The sequence below is a fragment of the Meles meles genome, chromosome 20 (genome assembly GCF_922984935.1).
Source record: "Meles meles chromosome 20, mMelMel3.1 paternal haplotype, whole genome shotgun sequence".
NCBI lineage: Eukaryota > Metazoa > Chordata > Mammalia > Carnivora > Mustelidae > Meles > Meles meles.
Window position 1 is genome coordinate 58649891 of NC_060085.1, and position 19413 is coordinate 58669303.

A 19413-nucleotide genomic window follows, 5' to 3' on the forward strand; every position below is an offset into this window, starting at 1 on the left:
CTCAGGACCTAATTCCTGAGGACTGTAGACAGAGTTGAGTACCTGTGGTTGTAGATGGTGATTAGACTTTTCCTTGCAGGATGCTCAATATGTTTCAAGAGTCCTATTTATCATTTAGATCAGAAGTGGACACATTATAGCTAGAGGCCCTGATGCTGCCCAGTATCTGTTTCTGTATGGCCTTCAAGATAGGAATGGTTCTTCAATTTTCCAATGGCTTGAAAACCATCAGAAGAAGGATACTTCCCGACACAGGAAAACTATGAGAAATTCAAATTTCAGTGCCCATCAATAAAGTCTTAGTGGCACCCCCCCACACCTACTTGCTTCTACCTTGTCTATGGCTGCTTTTGTGCCCACTGTCAGAGTTGAGCAGTTGGGACAGAGACCTAGGAGGTACTGGGTGCCATGACTCTGGGATGGCTTCACAGCAGCTCACCCAGCCGTATGTTTTACGTATTCATTTCTATTATCAGTGCACAGGCACCATGTCAAAACAGGAAAAGTGGACTTCGAATGCCACACTTTTAATGCCTGGTGAGGTGCAGATTACTATTTTTTCGAATTACATGGCAGAGCTCTGTGTTTTTTATGGACTGTGTTAATAAAATACAGCATATACTGACATCACAATAATCCCAGCTCACAGAAAAAAAACAAAAACGAGACAATTTCAAGCAATATATCTTATCACAGCAGAATTTCTTCACAAAACAAAAAGACAGAGAGAGAGTGAAAGAGAGAGAGAATAGGCTACAATCAAAGTAAGTTTCCAAGTGGTTCATTTGTTAGCCAAGCGAGGAAAGCCATTTGCTGGTGGTAAGTTAATTAAATCGTGTTTGAGTGTAGCAGCTAAAAAAAGATATCCAGAGAAAAGAAGCTTGTTAAAGATGATCAGATTTGGGGCAAGGGCAACTGTTTGGATGTGGCCCAAGGGCCACAGAACTGTAGGTGACGCCAACGTGTGAAGCCACATCTGCAGAGTTGGACCCATCCTCCGGTGTGAGCAAGTGAAGCAGAGCACAGAAGTAAGAGGAGACCGGGGAGGGCTAACAGCTGGCCTCTCCATGTGCCAAGCACTGTCCTCAGCATTTTGTATTTATCTCACTGTTACGATCTTTCTAGAACTTACCACTACCTGAAAACATCTAAGGTACTGTTCCTTGTCAGTCTCCCCTGTGAAAACAAGAATTCTGCCTGCCTTGCTGTCTCCCCAATGCCTCGCACACACAGGAACTAAGTAAACATCCAGATATATGCATAAATGTCTTTTAGGCAATGGGCTCAGAAGGACTGTATGCCTTAAGTCTATCCAGATGGAAAGTATCCATTCAACATATATCTGTATAGGGCTGGGCCTTCCTTGTTTATAAATGGGGGATGTTGTAGACATCCCACCCCATGGGGCAGCTCTGCAAAATTCCCTGGTCCTGCCCATGTTTCCACACTAGGAGTGGGTCAGGCTGGGACTGAAGCCCAGGCCTCCACGTTTGACCAGTCTGCCACATGGCAAAGACTGTGGCCAACTAAGTGATCTGAAAATCTCCGTGTACTCTGGGTCCTGCTCAAAGCAAATGGGGCTGCCTTTTGGAGTAAGTCCAGCCTTCTACTCGTGAGCTGTACTAGGAAACCTCCTTCCCGTTTCCCCTGAGCTAGACTTAACTCTTAGATATGAAGCCACTTCACCGTGAGGTGGAGACAGTCTGCTCCTCAAATGAATGAGCCTGTTGATGTAAAATGGCTGCCCAAGGCATACAGTTGTTACATGGTACTGCTAAGGGTTGAGTCCAGGCTGTGTGATCCCAGAAGTTCAATGTTACCAACCTGACCAAGAAGAAAAGTCTCTTGCCAAGAAGCTCTCAGCTTCTTGAGAGCACACTAGCCTCTCAGCTCACTGGGCAAGAATCTAACAGACATGCTGGAGAGATAAGGGCTCAGAGGCCAGTCAGTGCTGGGTTCAAATCCTGACTCGACCATCCTGTGACCTTAGGCAGGTTGCTTCACGTGTCTTGAGGGGGTCTCCAGCATGGCTGCCTTTGCAGAGGGGCCTTGATGGCCTGAGTTCAGAGCAGGAAGAAAACGAGCTTTTTTTGGGGAGTAACTTTTCATGTTATTTGAATTATTTTTTACCATGTGCATATATTACCTCTCCCAAATATTTACATATAATTTTAGGAGGAAGAAAGTGATCTACTTAACAATTTCAAAAAAAGTGCATAGGAAAATAATAACCTCTTCCTTGAATTTTTATAAGGCTTCAAAATAAGGTATGCAGCCCGTAATGGCACACAGTAGGTGTTGAGTAAAAAGAGTAGGGATCGGCTGGAGGGGGGCGGGAGGCAGGTGTATTCCTGCCCCTGGGTCCAGAAGCGAACCTCTGACACAGGTTCTCTTTCCTTCTTTGTAGGGCCCCAGTCTTAGGACTCCTCCACACACAGCCACAGCCCTGCCCGAAGCAGTCCCTGGTGGGAGGGAGGCTTTCTGCTCGGGCTGTCTGCGCGGGGTCTGTTGACTGCAACTCTGGGGCTCTTCTGCCTCCACTTCTGGCCTCCCAGGACTGAGGAGGAAAGGGCCAGTGGCCCCAGGGACATCCCAGCCTGGTGGCAGGGGCTGGCTCAGCACGTCTCCTGGACCCTCCCCACGGCCCCTTAGGAGGCAAGAGGCATTCAATGGTATGTTTACTTGCTCCTCACAAACCCGCACTCCTCATTCTCAAAGGAAGTCACTGCTGCTCCACCACCAGCAGGCCTGTGTGGGGCAATTAGACCTATGAACTCACCAAGTGGGACATTACTCCATGACAGATATTTCACCAGAGAATAATTATACTTCATAAGACTGCTAATAAATCAAGCGAGACAAACGAGCAACGTGCACTTTATCACCTTCGTCCTCAATCAGCATCTCAGGGCTGGCCCCCGGCCAGGGAGGCTTTGAGTGGCCCCCATGGTTGGTCCTTGACCCCTCCTGGCAGCCTGGGAGTTTAGGCTGCTGCTCCGCAGATGAGGAAGCCAACCTTCACAGAGGGACAGACAGCAAACAGCGGTCGGTGGGGGGGGTGGGGGCAGTCATGGCTCCAGCTCCAGGACTCCAACAGCAGCACAGGGTGACCAAGCCTGTCCGCCTGAGTGCGTGAGGCTGGCCTCGAAGTGGGAGGCCTGAGATTACAGAGCTAAGGATCTTGAGTTTCAGATGGACTGTGAGCGGGTAAGTAAGCAACTTCTACCGATTCTCCCATCAGAAGGCAGGTCTAGACACAGGCAGGAGAGGAAGGGAATCCGGCCTGAGTCTCAGGAAGAATCCTGAGAGAGGGAGGAAGGGAGTGGGAGCTTCTGCAGTGAGAGTTCCAGAGGAGAAATGTGGGGATCCGAGAGAGGGGAAAGATACAAGGTCAGGGGTGGCAGTGGAAGCCCCGACCCTGTGGCCCCCAAGGCCCTGACATTTTCTCCTGAGTGACTTTTTGGTGAGGCTCAGACCCCACGCTGGGGCCCATGCTGATGTGGGCAGGGCCCTGCGCCCAGAGGGGTAACCCTCATCCTGCCGTTGAAGGAACGGAACCGCAGCCCTGCTGAGGGCCTCCCAACACTGGGGTCTCAGCATAGCCGTGCTCACCCAGCTTGGACAGGAGTCCCAGGACCACCCACAGCCAGGCCTGCCCTGCAGGGGCCCACATCTGGGGAGGCGTGAGGTTTGGACATCCTCTCCCCATCTCTTTAAAGCCCAGGAGGCAGGGATTCCCACTGAGACCTACAGTGAGAGACAAGGGAGGGGGGCGGGGCCCACCGGAAGAAGGTAATCCCAGGACTTCAGGACCTCCTTTGGGTCTAGGCTACTGCATTTGCCCCCTCTCGTGAAAAGCCTGCGAACCAGACTAGCTCACCCATGGCTCAAGACCTGCATCCAGTGTTGACACCAGGCACCTTAGGAAGCCAGCAGCCCAGCCCTCCCACTGTGTCCCCTTTCCACTGTGTCCCCTTCCTGTACCTTCCCACCTCTTGCCCTCTGACACCCCTTGCCACCATCATTCCCCACACTTCCCACCCCACAGGCTGAGGACCCGCTTGGCCAGGCCCCACCCCACAGGCTGAGGACCCGCTTGGCCAGGCCTGCCCTACAAGGACCAGCCATGCTCCCTCTGTTGATATGATCCAGCAGCCACCCTGCCTGATGAAGGCTCAGCTCCTACTGAGGGCACGAGAGCAAGGGCCTGGTCATCAGGCTGGGAGGGGTGAGGCCCAGCCTCTTACCTGAAGCTCAAGGAGGCCACTGACAACACTGGCCTCCGGCCCAGCTGAAATGCTGCTGTCTGCCACAGTTAGCGCGAGGGCCCGGGGTGGCTTTGTCCTACACAGCCACCTCCACCCCTGAAGTAGACAGGAACAGGTGTCGTGGGGCTCCCCTGACTTGGTGCAGGCCCCAGCTCTGTGACTGAGGGCTAGGAGAACGCAGGCTACTCAGCCACTCTGGGCCTTAGTTTCCTTGTTTTAAAACCTCAGAAGCTGGGACCAGAGGCCTCTGAGGTCTTCCTGGTTCTCATCATGGACCCCAAACATGTCCATCCCGGCCACCCGGGCCCGACAAGTTAGGATGATGGGTGGAGGGACTGCTTACCCGTTCTACAAGGCCATGTTTGTGCTTCAGCTTATACACCTTCAGCCTGGGCAAGAAGCTCTCGGCATAGTCCTTGTCCTCCAAGCCGTGCAACAGGACGCCGTGGAAGGCCAGCCGGCACATGTTGGCATGAATGTCCGCATCTAGCCTGGAGCCAATCACCAGGCACAGCCGAGGGCAGGTGACAGGCTTCTCAAATTCCACAAGGGCCCACTGGTGCCGTGGGCAGCAGCCTTCTGCGGCCTGGCCCGTCTTCTTGTCAGTCTCATCCCTGTCCGTCCCCGCTGGTGCCAAATCCTTCTCTACATACTGCTCCTGGAAGAGGTATTCTCGAGAGAAGTCGAAGGAGTCCAGCACAGGCTCGTGGTCAAAGCTGTCGGGGGCAGGGCTGAAGAACATCAACCGGCCCATGACCGTCTCATGGCCCACCGTGATGTGGAACTTGGCTTTGGTCTGCAGGGGCGCCCGGAAATATGGGATCTTCTCCACAGAGATGATGGCTGCATGGACAGTGTGCAGAGACTCGGGGGCACACACCAGGCCGCGCTCCAGCAGCTTGGGGTCAAACTGGGTGACGCAAATGCCCAGGCGGTCTCCCTGCATGGCTGAGGTGACAGGCATGTGAAACATCTGCATGGACTTCACCTTCTTCACCACCTGGGGGGCAGCAAAAGAGAAAACTCAGGAAACGAAGAGCCTTGAGGCTGGTGGGAAGGGCCTCCAGCTGGAGAAGTCCCCATCCCAGGACTACCAACACCAACCTGGCCCTGCGCATGGCACCCCAGAAGAGCTCTGGGGAGCTCAGACTCCCCTTGGCCAGAACAAACTCCACCCTGCAAACATGAGGCTCGCGGGGTCCCTTGGTCCAGGATGTGGGTGGTGGTCACGGCAGCCAAATCCTCAGCTACCTTAGCTCCCTCCGTCCCTCTAGTCACTCTACCCCAGACCCCATTCCAGCACTTTCCCGCCTTCAGCCCTCTGCAGAGGCTTGTCACCACATGCAGAATGGCTCCCCCAGGTCCTTAGCCTGCCAAGCTATGGCCATCTGTCCTTGAAAGCCCAGGCCAAACCCCACTGCTCTAGAAAGTCTACCCTGACCCACAGTGGGTAAGGTCTGTCCCTCTCTTTGGTGCGACTCCAAGCTCCTCTGAGTCATACACAACCTGCTCTGCTGTCACTGCCTGTTCTGTGCCGATCTGCCCATGAGCCTGTGCGCTTCTCCAGGGCAGGTCACACCGAGGGACTACAGTGTGACAGGGACTGTTCTGGCGGTGGGAACAGAGTGAGAAACAGCAACAAAACTACAAATACGTTAACGTTAACTAAGTTTGTGCTGATATAATTATGAAGCTTTGTGTGTCAATATATAACTAACATAATTCTACACATATAATAGAGTACTATATTACATATAATATGTATACATATAAATATACAGAGAAGGCCTAGCATGTATGGGGAGGTCTGGCTTTTCAGAGCGGTGGCCACGGAAGACGTCTACAGAGGTGATGACTCAGCTAAGGCCTGATTATAAGAAGTTATGTGAAGGTCCAGAAAAAGAGAGTTCTGAACAGGGGAACTAATGAATGTACAGGCCCAGGACGGAGGCTCTGTAGGTCTGAGAAATAAACAAAGAGGCGGGAGGGCTGCGGCAGGGAGGGCAGGGAGGGCAGGGAGGAGAGGGCACACTGGACGTGGCAGAGGAGTTTAGGCAAAGGAATAACCTGATCTTATCTCTGGAAACCACCCCACCAACTACTACACCAGGCAGATTTCTGCACCCACAGTTCGTAAATCAGGAACAGACATAGGAAAGGCTCTAATAAACGTTTGTGTAAATCAATGAACATTCCTACTAAGATCCACTGTCGGAGAGATGAGATCATGCTTAACGCAGCAAAGGAATGGGTAATGTATTTCAGAGAACCTGCCATCAAAACTGGCTCAGTTAAAGACACTTTGGCCTTCAGGTTGTCGAGCACCCCCATCTGCAAAGCCCGGGTGTGTGGAGCACTCGTTTTCTCCTTGGATAAAGGGAGAATGCTGAGCTGCTCCGGGCGCAGGAGGCCAGGCCCTTTCCTGGAGAGCCATAATACTCAAGTGTTTGTTTAAAGATCATTAACTACCTAACCAAGAGGTCAGGGGGCAGAGAAAGTGAGAAGTGTGGTGTCAAAAGCCACAGCCAAGATCAATCAAAGAGAAACATAAAACATCTCTGAAATGGTCTACAAGGGCAACGGGAAACTAAGATTTTCAGGAATGCACCTCAGAGTAACCGGAGAATATTATCTTACACTAAGCGTCTGCCCAGCGAGGCAGGCCCCAAATCACAGCTCTTCCCCCCGCTCCCCCGCCACCCACCCCAGGCCTGTAGCTGTCCGGTGAGCTGTCCTCTGGCCCCCACCCCGCCCATCTCCCTTCTCCAGGCCAGCTTTCTAAAACATGTCGGATGATGCAATTCCCTTGGCACCGACCACTACACAAGCTCCCCTCTTCATATCACTACTTTCAAACCTTTTGGGCGTAGCTGTTGTGAGCAGGCGGAGCCTCTGGTCATGTGAAATTCTATGGGGAATCAGCCCCCTGGCCACCGTCCTCCCACCCCCCACACTGGGGAAGCTGCTCAGGGCAGCCCCCTTGGCTGCCCCATCAAGGACTTCTGCTTGCCTGGCTTCTCTGCATGGTCTACCCCACATTCTCCCAACACCTGAAGCCACAACCAGGGGCAGCTTGAACAATTCCCTACATACAGAACCACATGTGCATTCTGCCTGTGAGGACCCTTCTCCCTGGGACTTCTTCCACCTGAAATTCCTGTTCATCTCAGGAGACCTCCTGGAACAGCTTCCCTGCTCACTCCAGACCGAGCTGGTTATTCTGCTTGGGTTGCTCTGAAGCTGACTTCCCGTGTTGCCATCGCTGCTTCATGGTTCTGCCAGTCTGTGCCTCCGCGTACTTAAATTACGACAGGGTAAATATCCGTGGCCCCATCGTCCACCCTGAGAACTAAAATGTCACCGATAACTTCACTGTCCTTCTGGGCTCCTCCCCTGCCTAGGTCTCCTGCCCGCCCCCCAGCTGGAGGCAACCACTCTCTTGAATTTGGTGTGTGGCATTCCTTTCTTTTTAGATATACGTGTACACGGTTGTGCGGAGGCTCACTACATATGTAGTACATATGCCTAATCAATACTTCGCTTTGTTTTCTGAGTGTCTGAACTTGGGAGTTTGTGCCCGTGCCGCCTACACCTGTAGCTCATTTGCTGCTGATGCCGTAGGTCACACAGCACACACAGACCCCCACCCATTCGGCCTCCTGTCGATGCGCACCTGGGTCATGTCCAGTTTTTTTGCTGGAAAATGATGTAATGAATTCCCTCTCAAACCAGAGTCCTGCCTGATGCACAGCACAGGGAGGGTTCTGGAAGACGGGGGCCCTGGACCAGAACTTCTGGGTCAGGGGTGAGTGAGGGCTCATGTCTTCTAGATAAAGAAAGTACCAGTGTACACATCCAGCCACAGGCCAGAGACTCTCGATGGATCCGTGTCTTCTCCAACATCTGTCATGGCCAGACGTCTTAATATTTGCCTATCAGACTTGCTTATTTCCCCCTTTTAAACCCAGGTTCCTACGGCTGCATCTTGGGGCCTAGTGTAAAGGGCGGCTGACAGATGCTGCTTATGGGAGACCCAGTGAAATCCCCAAGCCATCCAAAGAGAATGGCTGCATCTCATTCTGGAAAAGAAATGCCCCCCATGGCAAAGAAAGCATGGAGCAGAGATTTCAGAGCGGCCAGGGCCTGCGTGAGCTCTTGGTGTTTCAGATGCTCCCGGGATCGCAGTCCCCCATCCCCGACTGTCAGCCCCCACCCCACTAGCAAGTCCATCTCCAAGCAGGCTTCATTAAAAGCATGTTCTTTTCAACAGGGCTTGTGTTCTTTGGACTGAAATAATAAAGAATGCCTTAAGAGGGCACCGTGAAGAGCAGAAAGACAAATAACTGTGCAAATCAAGATTTCAAGGGCCCAGACAGGAAATTGTGAAACAGATAAAGATGGGGACAGGGCAGCGAGGCACGACTGTGGGCTCTGGTGGGGGCGCGCAGCCGCATCAGCACACGGTCTCGCCGACAAGCCCCCATTCTACAAGACAGCCTTCAAGAATGTAAGAGACCATGGAGGACACCAAAAATACGGGAAAGTAGTTTTGCCAACTCCAGAACGGGGGATGGGGGGGACCAAAAACAGACTTTCCTTTCATTTATGGGCAAACTTTGAGAGAGTCCATCCATCTACTCAACAGCTCACTCGGATTTACTGATATTCAAGTTAAGTGGCAGAGGGCATTCACTCAACACGTATTTATCAAGCTTCTCTCATGGACCAGGCGTAGGCCCTGCAGTGATACAGGGTGAGCAGAACGGACTCTGGAGTCTACTGCTGGGGGTCGGGAAGGGGTGTGTGTGCAGCAGCTTATAAAGTCATCAGCTGATAAATGCAGATTATAAAACCACAGCGAGGTCCTATGGGAGGGAATAACTGGGTGATGCAATCCTTCCTGTGTCTTCGGGGAGGGCTCCCCGGAGGAGGTGGCACTCAAGAGGAGACCAGAGGAGTAGAAGAAACTAGCCACAGGGGCTCCGGGCAGAGAGAAGAGCAGAGCAGGTCTGAAGCTCTGAGGTGGGAAAGAGCGTGGCCTATGGGGAGGTGGGGGGGTGGGGACTGAAAGGTGGTGGGCTGGCTGGAGGGGTGGGCGCCGGGGGCGGTGGCATCTGGTTAGAGACATGGGCCCACCACCTTCACCATGAGGACACCAGAAGCCCCCCGGGTTGTAGTGGGGGCTGGGGGTTGAGCAGAGGAATGACACATGCTCTCACGTGCTTTGACAAGGTCACTTTGGCTACACGGTGTGGAGAAATAAGAAAGGAAAGAGGGAAAGCAGCAAGGAAGGAACCATGCAGTACCATGCTGGGGTGTGCTGACAGACCGGATGTGGGGACGACAGAAACACGGGCCATGAGGACGGACTCCCCGGTCCCAGCTGGAGGAACAGCCCTGCGCTGCGGGGAGGAGGGGTGGCGGAGAGATCCGTGCCTGCGAGAGGCCTGTGAGGCAGCTGGCAGCAGGTGAGCACAGAGGTCGGAGCTGCAGGAGAGGCAGAGGCTGGAGGGGGAAGTCAGGGGCTGGGAAAGGAAGACTCACACACCTGCCTCTAGCCTTTCCACCTGGAGGTCTGGTAGGTACCTCCAGCCTCCCACATCTGAGACTCCTCTCTTTCCTTCTGTCTCAGAAACGGCAGCTGTGTGTTTCTAGCTGCTCATGTGAAAATTTGGGGTCCACCTTGACTCGTACACATACCCAGCCATCGGATGCTCCAACAGGCTTCACCTTCCAAACAGGGCCAGTGCCCAAGCCCGGTTCTCTGCAACCCCTGCCCACGCTGGTCCCAGGCCCACCTGGCTTTGATAACTGCCCCTTCCCCGGCAGCCTGGTCCCCACAGAGCAGCTTAAACCTAAGACAGGACTCTGCACTTTCGCCCCCAAGCCCTTTACTGGCTTCCCATCTCACTCTGTATAACTAACGTCCTTGTTAGGACCTCAAGGTCCTACAGTCGGCCCCTGTCATGTCTCTCGACGTTATTCGCTATAGTTCCACTGCAGCCTCTGTTCACGTCACTTCAGTCACACAAGCCTTCTGACTTCTCGCTCCTGAAACATGCCACGTGTGCTCGCCCCTCAGGGCCTTCACACATACCAGCGCCTTGACTGGGATGCTCCTCCCTCAGAGGCCCTGTTTCTCTTTTCCTTGTCTCCTTCCTGTCCGCTCAAATGCCCTCGACTCTGCGATAAGAGCTCCCCATCCCTGTCTTCTTTTCTTTGTTTCACTTTTGTTCACAGCACTCGTCACTACGTGGCGTATCATGTATTTGTTTACTGACTGTCTATCCCACACTGGACTCTAACCTCCATGAGGGCGAGGGTGAGGGCTTTGTTCTTCTTTTCTGTAACTTCCGGGTCTATCTTCAGTGCCCAGCACAGTGCCAGACACATGGACGCCCTCGACACCTATTTGCGGAATGAATGAGAGCAGCCACGGATGGGTGCAGCACTGTCCCTGCCCTCGAGGGAGTTCCATCTGGGTCTGGGATGCATACCTCCAAAAAGGCGCATGGAGGTACACAGCCATGCTACGGGAGCAGGGCTGGCCCCAAGGCTAGCTAGGGGTTGGGATGCTCCAGATCACCCAGGGGAAGGAGCCTTCCAAGCCTCTCCAAGGGACTCAGGTCACTCTGGTGGGGCACAGTTAGGACAGCCGCGAAGAAGGCAGGTGGCAGAGCAGGGAGGTGTCTCTGTGTGGGACCGCTCAGGATTCCCTGAGCTCAGCTCAGACAGGGGACGGTGGCTGCTGCGTCTCTTCCTCTTGCCCTTCCCCTCGTTCTGGCACCAAGCGCTTCTGGGGAAGGGAGGATGGACCCATGGAGAAAGGGAGGAAGGAATACATCAAGCAAGCAAACAATTTTTAAAACTCAAGTTCATGCTTGCTAAGCGGTTTGGCCCTTTCTGATTAACAAAGAGGCTTTACCATCATCTGGGTCAGTTATTCTTCATGAAAACCCCATGAGGCAGGTCAATATTTTTACATTCAATTTTATGGATGAAGAGACAGAGGTTTTGGATGTCTCCAAGGTCACAGAGCAAAGGGGCTGAGACTTGGGACAATGAATGCAGGGACTGCAAGGCAGGCCTGACATCCTGCAGCCCGGTGCCCGGACCAGCTGAGCAGAAACCATGCCTGGGCAGCTGGTGCTGGGGGCAGAGCGGCCCTACCCCGTCAGGCTGCTCCAGGGCTGGAGTACCCACGATGGGGATGCCCATGTGGTGAGAACCAGAAGGATGGCTCCAGGGAAGGGACAGAGGGAAGACTCCACTGTGAGAGGACCCTGCTCAGGGTGAAGGGAAGCTGAGGAGAAGCCAGCCTGCTCTGAGACTCTGGAGTGGTGGGGACAGGGGCAGCTCTGTCCCTCCCTCCCCCTGCCCAGGCTGCTATGACTGCCCTGGCCACAGTCAGCAACAGCCTCCTCCTGGTCAAGCATGGCAGACAGTCTCAGACCTGACTTTTCAACTGCTCTGCTCCCTCCTAGCCACCAGCGTGTCTAGGTTTGGGTAGCACGGTGCTTGGCACGGGACAGACACTATGTAACTGTCTGCCGATGGAGTAGATGGGAGGGCAAAGGAACCCTCTGTGTGTTCCCAGGCCTGACACGCTCAGTTACCCCTCCTGGTCTCCTGAGCATCTGAAGCTGAGGTAGGTGCGATACTCAGAAGGACCTGGTCTCTGTTTTGGAGCCTACTGAAAACCTCCCAAAGAAATTACTCAAGGTGGGAGGCACAGAGCGTTCATCTCTGCTCTTCACGGCACCCTGCGTGGAAGAGTGGTACCCAGCTAACGCTGGACTTCACGATTTTACCCCATGAGCTGTACAGAAGGTGCACAGAGAGACACTTGACATTGACTGGATACCTACACATGATGACACTCTACAGACCTGAGCAGCCTTTTCAGTGGCTAACAACGATCTCATTTTAGAGACAAGGTAACTGAGGTCCCTAGAGGTTGAGACATTCATCCACAGCATCCAGATCTACCCGCCAGGAAAACCCAAGTTCTTTTACTAGATCTTGCCAGAAAAACCACCACGGAAGTCCAAATGAGTTATAGTCACTGCACTGAGGTGCGCTCACGTGCGGGGACCTCACTGGAAGCATTCCTTGTGCGGGGTAAGAAATAGAGGGGCCTGACGACGTCAGACTACACTACAGAGGAACAGCAGTGTTTCGGGCCTGCTCGGTGTTCAAGAATCAACAGATGCTTGACAGGAGTGGACAATAGCCTGTGCTTAGCAGTTTTCCTGATGTGCAGAGATTTTTATAATAATGTCCTGGCTGTAATGAGATTGGACCTCTATGATCCATTTTCGTTCCACTAATGAGCCTGGAAGCTCCTGGCTGTGCCAAAGGCGAGGGTTGGGGCCTTGCAACTTCATCATTACTTAATAAAATGTAAATCGGAGAGGAAAAGAAACACACAAGGTTTGACACTAATAAGCTTACAGCAGGATCAGTTACTTCAATTCAAAGAGGTTCAGACCGGAGGGGGAAAAATGAAATAAGCTTTTAAAGATCAGTCTAGGTTTGGCTCCATCAGACCTAACCAATTTTGTTTAATAAGGTTTCAATTTGGCTGCTCTTATTTCTCCCTCTTCTTCGAGCTAGGCTGGGTACAGATAAGGCATCCCCCTCATCCCACCCCTGCCTAATGCATTAATTGCATCTCGTACAAAAAGCCAAACTCGGGCCTCTGCACAAGGAGAGGGCAGTGTGGGCCCCGGGGGCTGCCAGCGCCTCCCCTGCTGGGACCGACCCCAGCTCCCCCGGCACCACCTCTGGGACTGCGAGAAGACAGCACCACATGCATCCTGGGGACTCCACTCTTACCCACTTGTTTTTTAGAGAAATGGAAACCATCCCAAAAGGTACGGAGAATCAGATGACCATCAGAACCACCTGTGTTCCCACCACCTGAGACTGACTGCTAAGATCCTGTCTCTCGGACTTCACGTTGACAGCGAGCTGAACACCTCTAGTCCCATTTTCCTCCTCGACTCCCTGCACTTACTTTCATCCTTCTATTTTATACACTTTGTCCCATGTGTGTGTTCTTGAATCGTATATTTGTTAGTTTATACTAATTGTCGCAAATTATTGCTTCACTCCCACTTGTCTCCTTCCTTCTGTATTATGTTTCTGACATCTGATCTTCCTGGGAAAGAGAGACCCCCATTTCTGTATCTATTAACATGTATCTATCTAGACAGAGATGCTGCTATCTCTGTACATGTCTTTTTGACTACTGTGCGGTATTTCTTCTAGGAAAGCTCCCACCTTTTACCTATGCCCTCACTGATGGACACGAGTTGCTGTTTTTGCTGCTAGAGATGATGTTGAGTAACCTCCCGTACACGTGGCCCTGTCCACACGCGCAGCGTTTTTCTAGCATGGCTATCTGAGTGGAAGGCTGGTGTGGGGGCCACAGTCTATTGTCGCCAGGTCTCACCGACTGCTTTCTGAAGTGGACAGCTTCTACCCACACAGGCAGTGCAGACCCTTGCCAGCACTTGGTACTGCGGGCTTTTCAACCGTTGCCAGGCTGCTGGATTAGGCACGGTGTCCCACTGCTGTCTTTATGTGCATTTCTAGGGCCACGCTTCCTCAGAGTCTCTGCTGCTTCTAGTTCACCTGAGATAAACTGTGAAAGCCCCTTGTCTACTGAGACCCTGCCAGGCCCCAGGGGCTTCATGGACATGCTCCTGAGCCCACATGGCTCTTGAAGGAGGGGCGGGGAGGAGATGAGGGGCAGGAGATCTGGGGAGGCCCCTCCTCGCCATCCTGGCTCTCCTCCTGGGCTCCCTGCCCTCTGAGCACCGGTGCCAGGAAATGTAGTCCTGGCAGCACTCGACACACTTCTCCTCCCACCTGGCTGTGTCTCCCACCTGGCTGACCAGAGATGGGATCTGTTCTGCGCAAAAATGCCACTGGGGCCTCAACAAGAGACCTGCTGTCCCCTGGTGAAAGAGGGGAGGGAGCCAAGGAGAACTTCCTTTCTGAGAACCCTGCTGAGAAATAAGGAATGCCCTATATGAAAAGGAAAAGAGGATCTTCAGGAGCCTGAGGGCCCACAGAACTACCCCTTGGCAAAGACCCAATTCTAGGGTCAGAGATGGAATGGGGCTTTTTGCTGTGTGCATGTCCGTCCACTCCGGCTCTCCTCCTGGCCCCGGGGCGTTCAGGCCAAGTTCCCACCCTCAGCAGGGCCCATGTGCACCTTCCCCACCTGCACACCTCTCCCACCAAGACCAGCTTGGGTCGCCCACTCAGGGCCTTGGAGCGCCCTACACTGTTCCTCATGGCACTCGCAGCACCTTATGGCCATTGCCACCATGTGCCTGTGTGTTCTGTTGTTTTCCACGGGGCCCCCGCACCACCCAGACAGCTGCCCGTGCATAGGCTGGGTTTATTCTGCTTACCTCTGGTCCCCCACAGGGTGCCTGCCACATGGAGGGCAGCCAGGGAGGAAGGGAACGGATTTGGTTTCCTACCACATGGCCCAGCAAAGGCCCCCGCTCCTCCACAGCAACCTCGCCAACAAACCCCAGTTATGAACCTCCCAGTCGCTGCAACAATGGAGAACCGTAAAAGTGACAAGGGGCCTGCCAGGAAGCTTTATGCTCCTCCTCCCAGCCACCCTCCATGCATTTGTCATCCCATAAAACTTTAAATTGAATTACACCAATGTTTGAGTCTTCTGTTTTCCATACAACTGGGGCTTTAATTGTTTTTAATGACATCCCTGGGCTTTTTGGGGGGTAAGGAATCCTTGGGAGGCAAGCCAAGGGAGCCAGCTCTGTCTTCAGGGCAGGGCTCAGAAAAGCCGTCTGCGGAGAGCTGAGCGTGACCGCACCTGTGCGTGTGGGCCCGCACAGAGAACCCAGACAGGCGTGGGTCTCAAAGGGGTGGGTCCCAAGGCTCCCCTTTCCTTCAGCCCTCTGTGAGTGCTCCCCCTGTCCCATGACCCCTGCTCCTGGTGAGTACACCAGGCCCTGTGTTCTAGCTCTGAGCTTTGGGCAAGTTCCATAACCTTTCCAAGTCTCAGTTTCTTCATCGGTAAAATGGAGCTGGTACATCCTAGGCTACCAGGCTTCTGTGAAAGCTTTAAGGAGGTGGCATGTACCTGCTATCTAGTGGCGCAGCTGGAGAGTGCCAAGTCCTCAGTGAATGTGATGGCTTCAGCCCCAACTCATGGTCCAAACTTCAGACTCTGGCTTCTTCCTCATCCTTTGAAAGTCCCCATTGCCCATAAGAGGCAAATCCTGGAATACTCCTGCCCCATACCTACAGTTTCTTCCCATTCCTGGTCCCCATTTCCAACACAGACTCCCCCAACAGTCAACCTTTCCCATGTGTCTGCCAGGCCAGCCCCCTGGTAAAGAGCCTGGGTCCTACAATGCCCTTGCTCAAGCCTGCCCAGACTCTAGGTGTCACGTCCCTTTGGCTGGCACTCAGCCCAGCCCTCCACTCCAGCCTGGCCTCCTTCCGCGTCTGTGCACCAGCTCACTCTGAGCCTCTGCTCCTGCTTACTTAACACCCCTTTCACAGTGGCACCCTTCAGGGTCTGCTGCCAACGCTGCCACCTGCCTTCCTGCGACACACATACTAGTAGCACCTGCTGGCGGGCAGGCCCTTCGCTTGACAACAGGGACATGCGGGAAGCCACGGCCTTTGCCCTCTAGGATGCCACACTCACGGTAGGGAGCATGTATGTAAAGCACTACTTCGAACACAGTGTGTTGAGTGCCACGAGAGGGGCTCAGGGGGCCTGCAGAGAGGGGGTGACATCTGAGTCGGATTTTGATGGATGATGCCGTGTGAGATTAGGAGAGAGGGAATGGCACGGGGTAGGGGTTATGAGGAAAGTACAAGGAGGTGCCGAGAGGTGTGGGCAGAGTTCTACGGGGTGGGGTTCAAAACAAGATGAAGCTGATGCCAGGGCAGGGCTCTGAGGGCGCAGGGGCGCCTTCTTCCCCTCTGTGCAGCTTGTCCTGATGAGGCAGGGCCTGCCAATACAGAAAGGGTTCAGGAATAGGCCGTGCAATGGAGTCCCAGGAAAAGCAAGGCTGGGGTTTTCACTTCCAGATGCCTCTCAGGGAAGAAACCTGTGCACGTGAGCACGAGACCTCCACGTAGACTGGGCAGTGGGCCAGAGCCCATCCATGCATGGCACATGGCACACGGCAACAGCCAATATGAAATGTCCATACTCACAAATGCGTGCATTGGCCAGGCTCTGTCTGTAGTGACAGGGGAGGCCAATACTGGGCAGAAACAGAAAAAGTGCAAACACCACACCACATGTTACAGTCACAAAATGGCATCATGTACTTTCACGTAAATATCTGTACTACATAGAGAAGGCTTTAGGATACGCTCAGAAGAATTAGCAGGGGTCTCCTCTACACTGGAGGCCAGGATGGGTATGACAGAATGGGCCCTTTCCCCTTAAGCGGGAAGTTTCACTTTTGGGACACGCAGGCATTCATAAACTGGTTATATAATTAAAAAATTAATTCTTCAAAAATAAAAGACAGACATTCTAGTCAATTAAATTTAATACAATCAGGTTCCAATCAATTCACTCAACCAAGACTGACAGTTTGCTCTGAGCCAGACTCTGTGAGGGTGCCGGGCCAGGAGGAGGAGTGAGGGGAGGTGGGCAGGGTGGGAGGGGCAGCAGAAGAATGAGAGACACACTCCCGGGTCTCCCCGCTGAGCTCCGTAACCCCAGACTTGAGTCTCGCCTTCCCTAGCAACACCCTGAAGCCACAGCGGCAGGACGTGAAGCCAGCAGGCCCCCTAACTAAACCTGGCCCAACCTCCCTTCTCCACACGGGGAGACGTGGAGTACTCTGGCTGAGGCAGCTGGCCCAGAATAGGAGACTCTCATTAACCCTAAAACCTATGGAAATACTCACGCCACTTGCCAGGAGGGGGAGGGCAAAAGAGATGATACAGGGTTCTAAGCTCCTACAAAATAAAAGGGAAAAGTGGCACAAAGGGGGATGGGACTGCTCCGAACAACCCCAGCTGGTGGGGGTGGGGAGTGGGGTGACCTCAGGCCGGGCCGGAGAGATAGGCACCCTGAAGACACTAAACTGTTTGGTCCTCAACCTGAGCCAAGCCACCTTCACTCAACCCAGGCGCCCGAAGGGAAGTGCCTGTTCTTCAGGAAGTGGCCTGGGGACAAAGACACGCTGCTCATGACCACAACCCTCGTGGCCATCCGAGATCACCCTGGTCCAGGCCTTTCTAAAAGGGCTGTTTCTCCATTTTACATCTAAGAATCTCATCCCTAGGAAACCTCTGGAAGGCAAAGATGGGTCCCTAAAATATTCCCTTCACTTTTCTTCAGGATAAGCACAAGACGGTGACGACCCAGCTGCCCAACAGCAGACAAATGGCTAAATGAACAGTGGGTGAGATGTCATGTAAGTAATCCAATACATGAGGCGATTTTATCAGCATGGAAATACGCGCTCTCTCTAATACTGCATAACTAATCAAGGCATAAAAAATACTTCAGGGGCACCTGGGTGGCTCAGTGGGTTAAGCCTCTGCCTTCGGCTCAGGTCATGGTCTCAGGGTCCTGGGATCGAGCCCCACATCAGGCTCTCTGCTCAGCGGGGAGCCTGCTTCTCTCTCTCTCTCTCTCTCTCTCTCTGCCTACTTGTGCTTTCTCTCTGTCAAATAAATAAATAAAATCTTCAAAAAAAATACTTCAAATATAACCTTAACTGTAAATAGCAGTTGCCTCTGGGTGATAGGCCTCTCGGTGAGTTTTGCTTTCCAGTTTCTTTATACTGCATAGAGATTTCCAGAGTGACCACGTGCTGCTTTTGATTTAGGAGGAAAGGCTTTCAAAAACCTCAGTTGAAGGAAAAAGGAAGGATCCATCCCACCAGGCTGCAGCGATGTGTCATCTCTGCAGAAAGACCATCAGGTTCCTTCCCCAGCCACACGCCCTGGCCTGGACTGCATCAGGAGGCATCCCATGGCCACTCTGCGTGTTCTCAGCCAGCCTCACGACCACCCTGCCAGCTCGGTGGCGCCATTCACGGCCATTGGACAGATGAGGACACAGGGTCAGTAACCTGCTGAAGGCCACTCGGTGGCAAATGGGGAAACGAGGATGCAAAAGGCCTGACTGTGAAGGGCAAGCTCGGTGGCCTACTGTGAAGGGCAAGCTCAGTGGCCTACAGCTCGGGCTACAACCGAGCGCAGAGCACAGAGGCCCGGTCCTGGTCAAGTGCTCACGGGATGCCTTGGTGTCGGCAGAGGCTACCGCGTAGGGCAGTGGAGACAGGTCCCCTTGGAGGACTGAAGAAGCCACCTTCAGACAGAGCAGGGAAGGTGGGGAAGGTCGGGCTGGGCCTTGCCTGTGACAGGGAGAACTGTGTCTGACGGGCCTCTGTCACCTTCTGTCATGAAGCCACCTTCTAATGACAAAACAAAATCAAAGTAAGGTCCGTCCAAGGAGGAGAGGCAGACTCATGTTTAGAAATCTTAAAACAGTAATGGGAAGGGTATCCCATACCAAAGATTTTTTCCTCCTTTCTGTTTTCTGTATACTATTCTGCGCTTTCCAAGTTTGTCTTTAGTCTTCAGTAGTAGAATGAAAAAAAAAAAAAAGACTTTGACGGCAAACATCAAATATCCCATTTTTCAACTTAAATACATCACCTAGAATTAATTCCACCAATAATGATGAAGGTTCTGCTGTGTGCCAGGCCGACCAAGGCACTGGGCCTACAGCCTTGTACTGCTTATGGGCAAGCAGGGCCGGGAGCTCACCCTCAGGCGAGCAGGATGGAATGGGCCAGGAGCTGGGTGTCCAAAAATAGAGGAGCAACTTTTCCCGCCTCTGGATCCTTCTTTCCTCCTCCTTGGGATCTCTTAGGGAAAGCTCTCAGTTCCACAATGGAGTAAGGAACCCACTGACCCATAGGAAGCCTGCATGTTCCACTGGATCTGGAGCCTCGAGGATAATCCCCATTCCTTAGGGAGGGCCTCTTGCTGAGATGCCAGCAGGCCAAGGTGCCCACAATTCCCTGAAGACAACATGACGTGCTTCTGCCTTTCCTAATTACAGAGAACAAATGGAGGGCACTGCCTGAAAATTGTCTGCTAGATG

General features: G+C 53.1%; 1 protein-coding gene and 1 long non-coding RNA gene across 4 annotated transcripts in view; one reads left to right on the plus strand and one right to left on the minus strand.

Moving 5' to 3' along the window:
- The window catches only part of EEFSEC (eukaryotic elongation factor, selenocysteine-tRNA specific), a 248017-nt gene that overhangs the window by 57092 nt on the left and 171512 nt on the right, over nucleotides 1-19413 (minus strand). For both annotated transcript variants that reach the window (XM_045992112.1, XM_045992113.1), the window contains exon 5: nucleotides 4612-5268. In XM_045992112.1, the coding sequence (XP_045848068.1) occupies nucleotides 4612-5268 (657 nt within the window). The remainder of the gene's footprint in view (nucleotides 1-4611; nucleotides 5269-19413) is intronic.
- Nucleotides 9230-18285, plus strand: LOC123933138. Of its 2 annotated transcripts, XR_006816520.1 has the most exons (5): nucleotides 9230-9290; nucleotides 9501-9736; nucleotides 15825-15984; nucleotides 17635-17710; nucleotides 18128-18285. It is a non-coding gene; the product is annotated as an uncharacterized LOC123933138 (long non-coding RNA). The 2 variants fall into 2 exon arrangements; XR_006816521.1 differs by lacking the exons at nucleotides 15825-15984; nucleotides 17635-17710; nucleotides 18128-18285 and adding exons at nucleotides 10638-10785; nucleotides 13122-13300.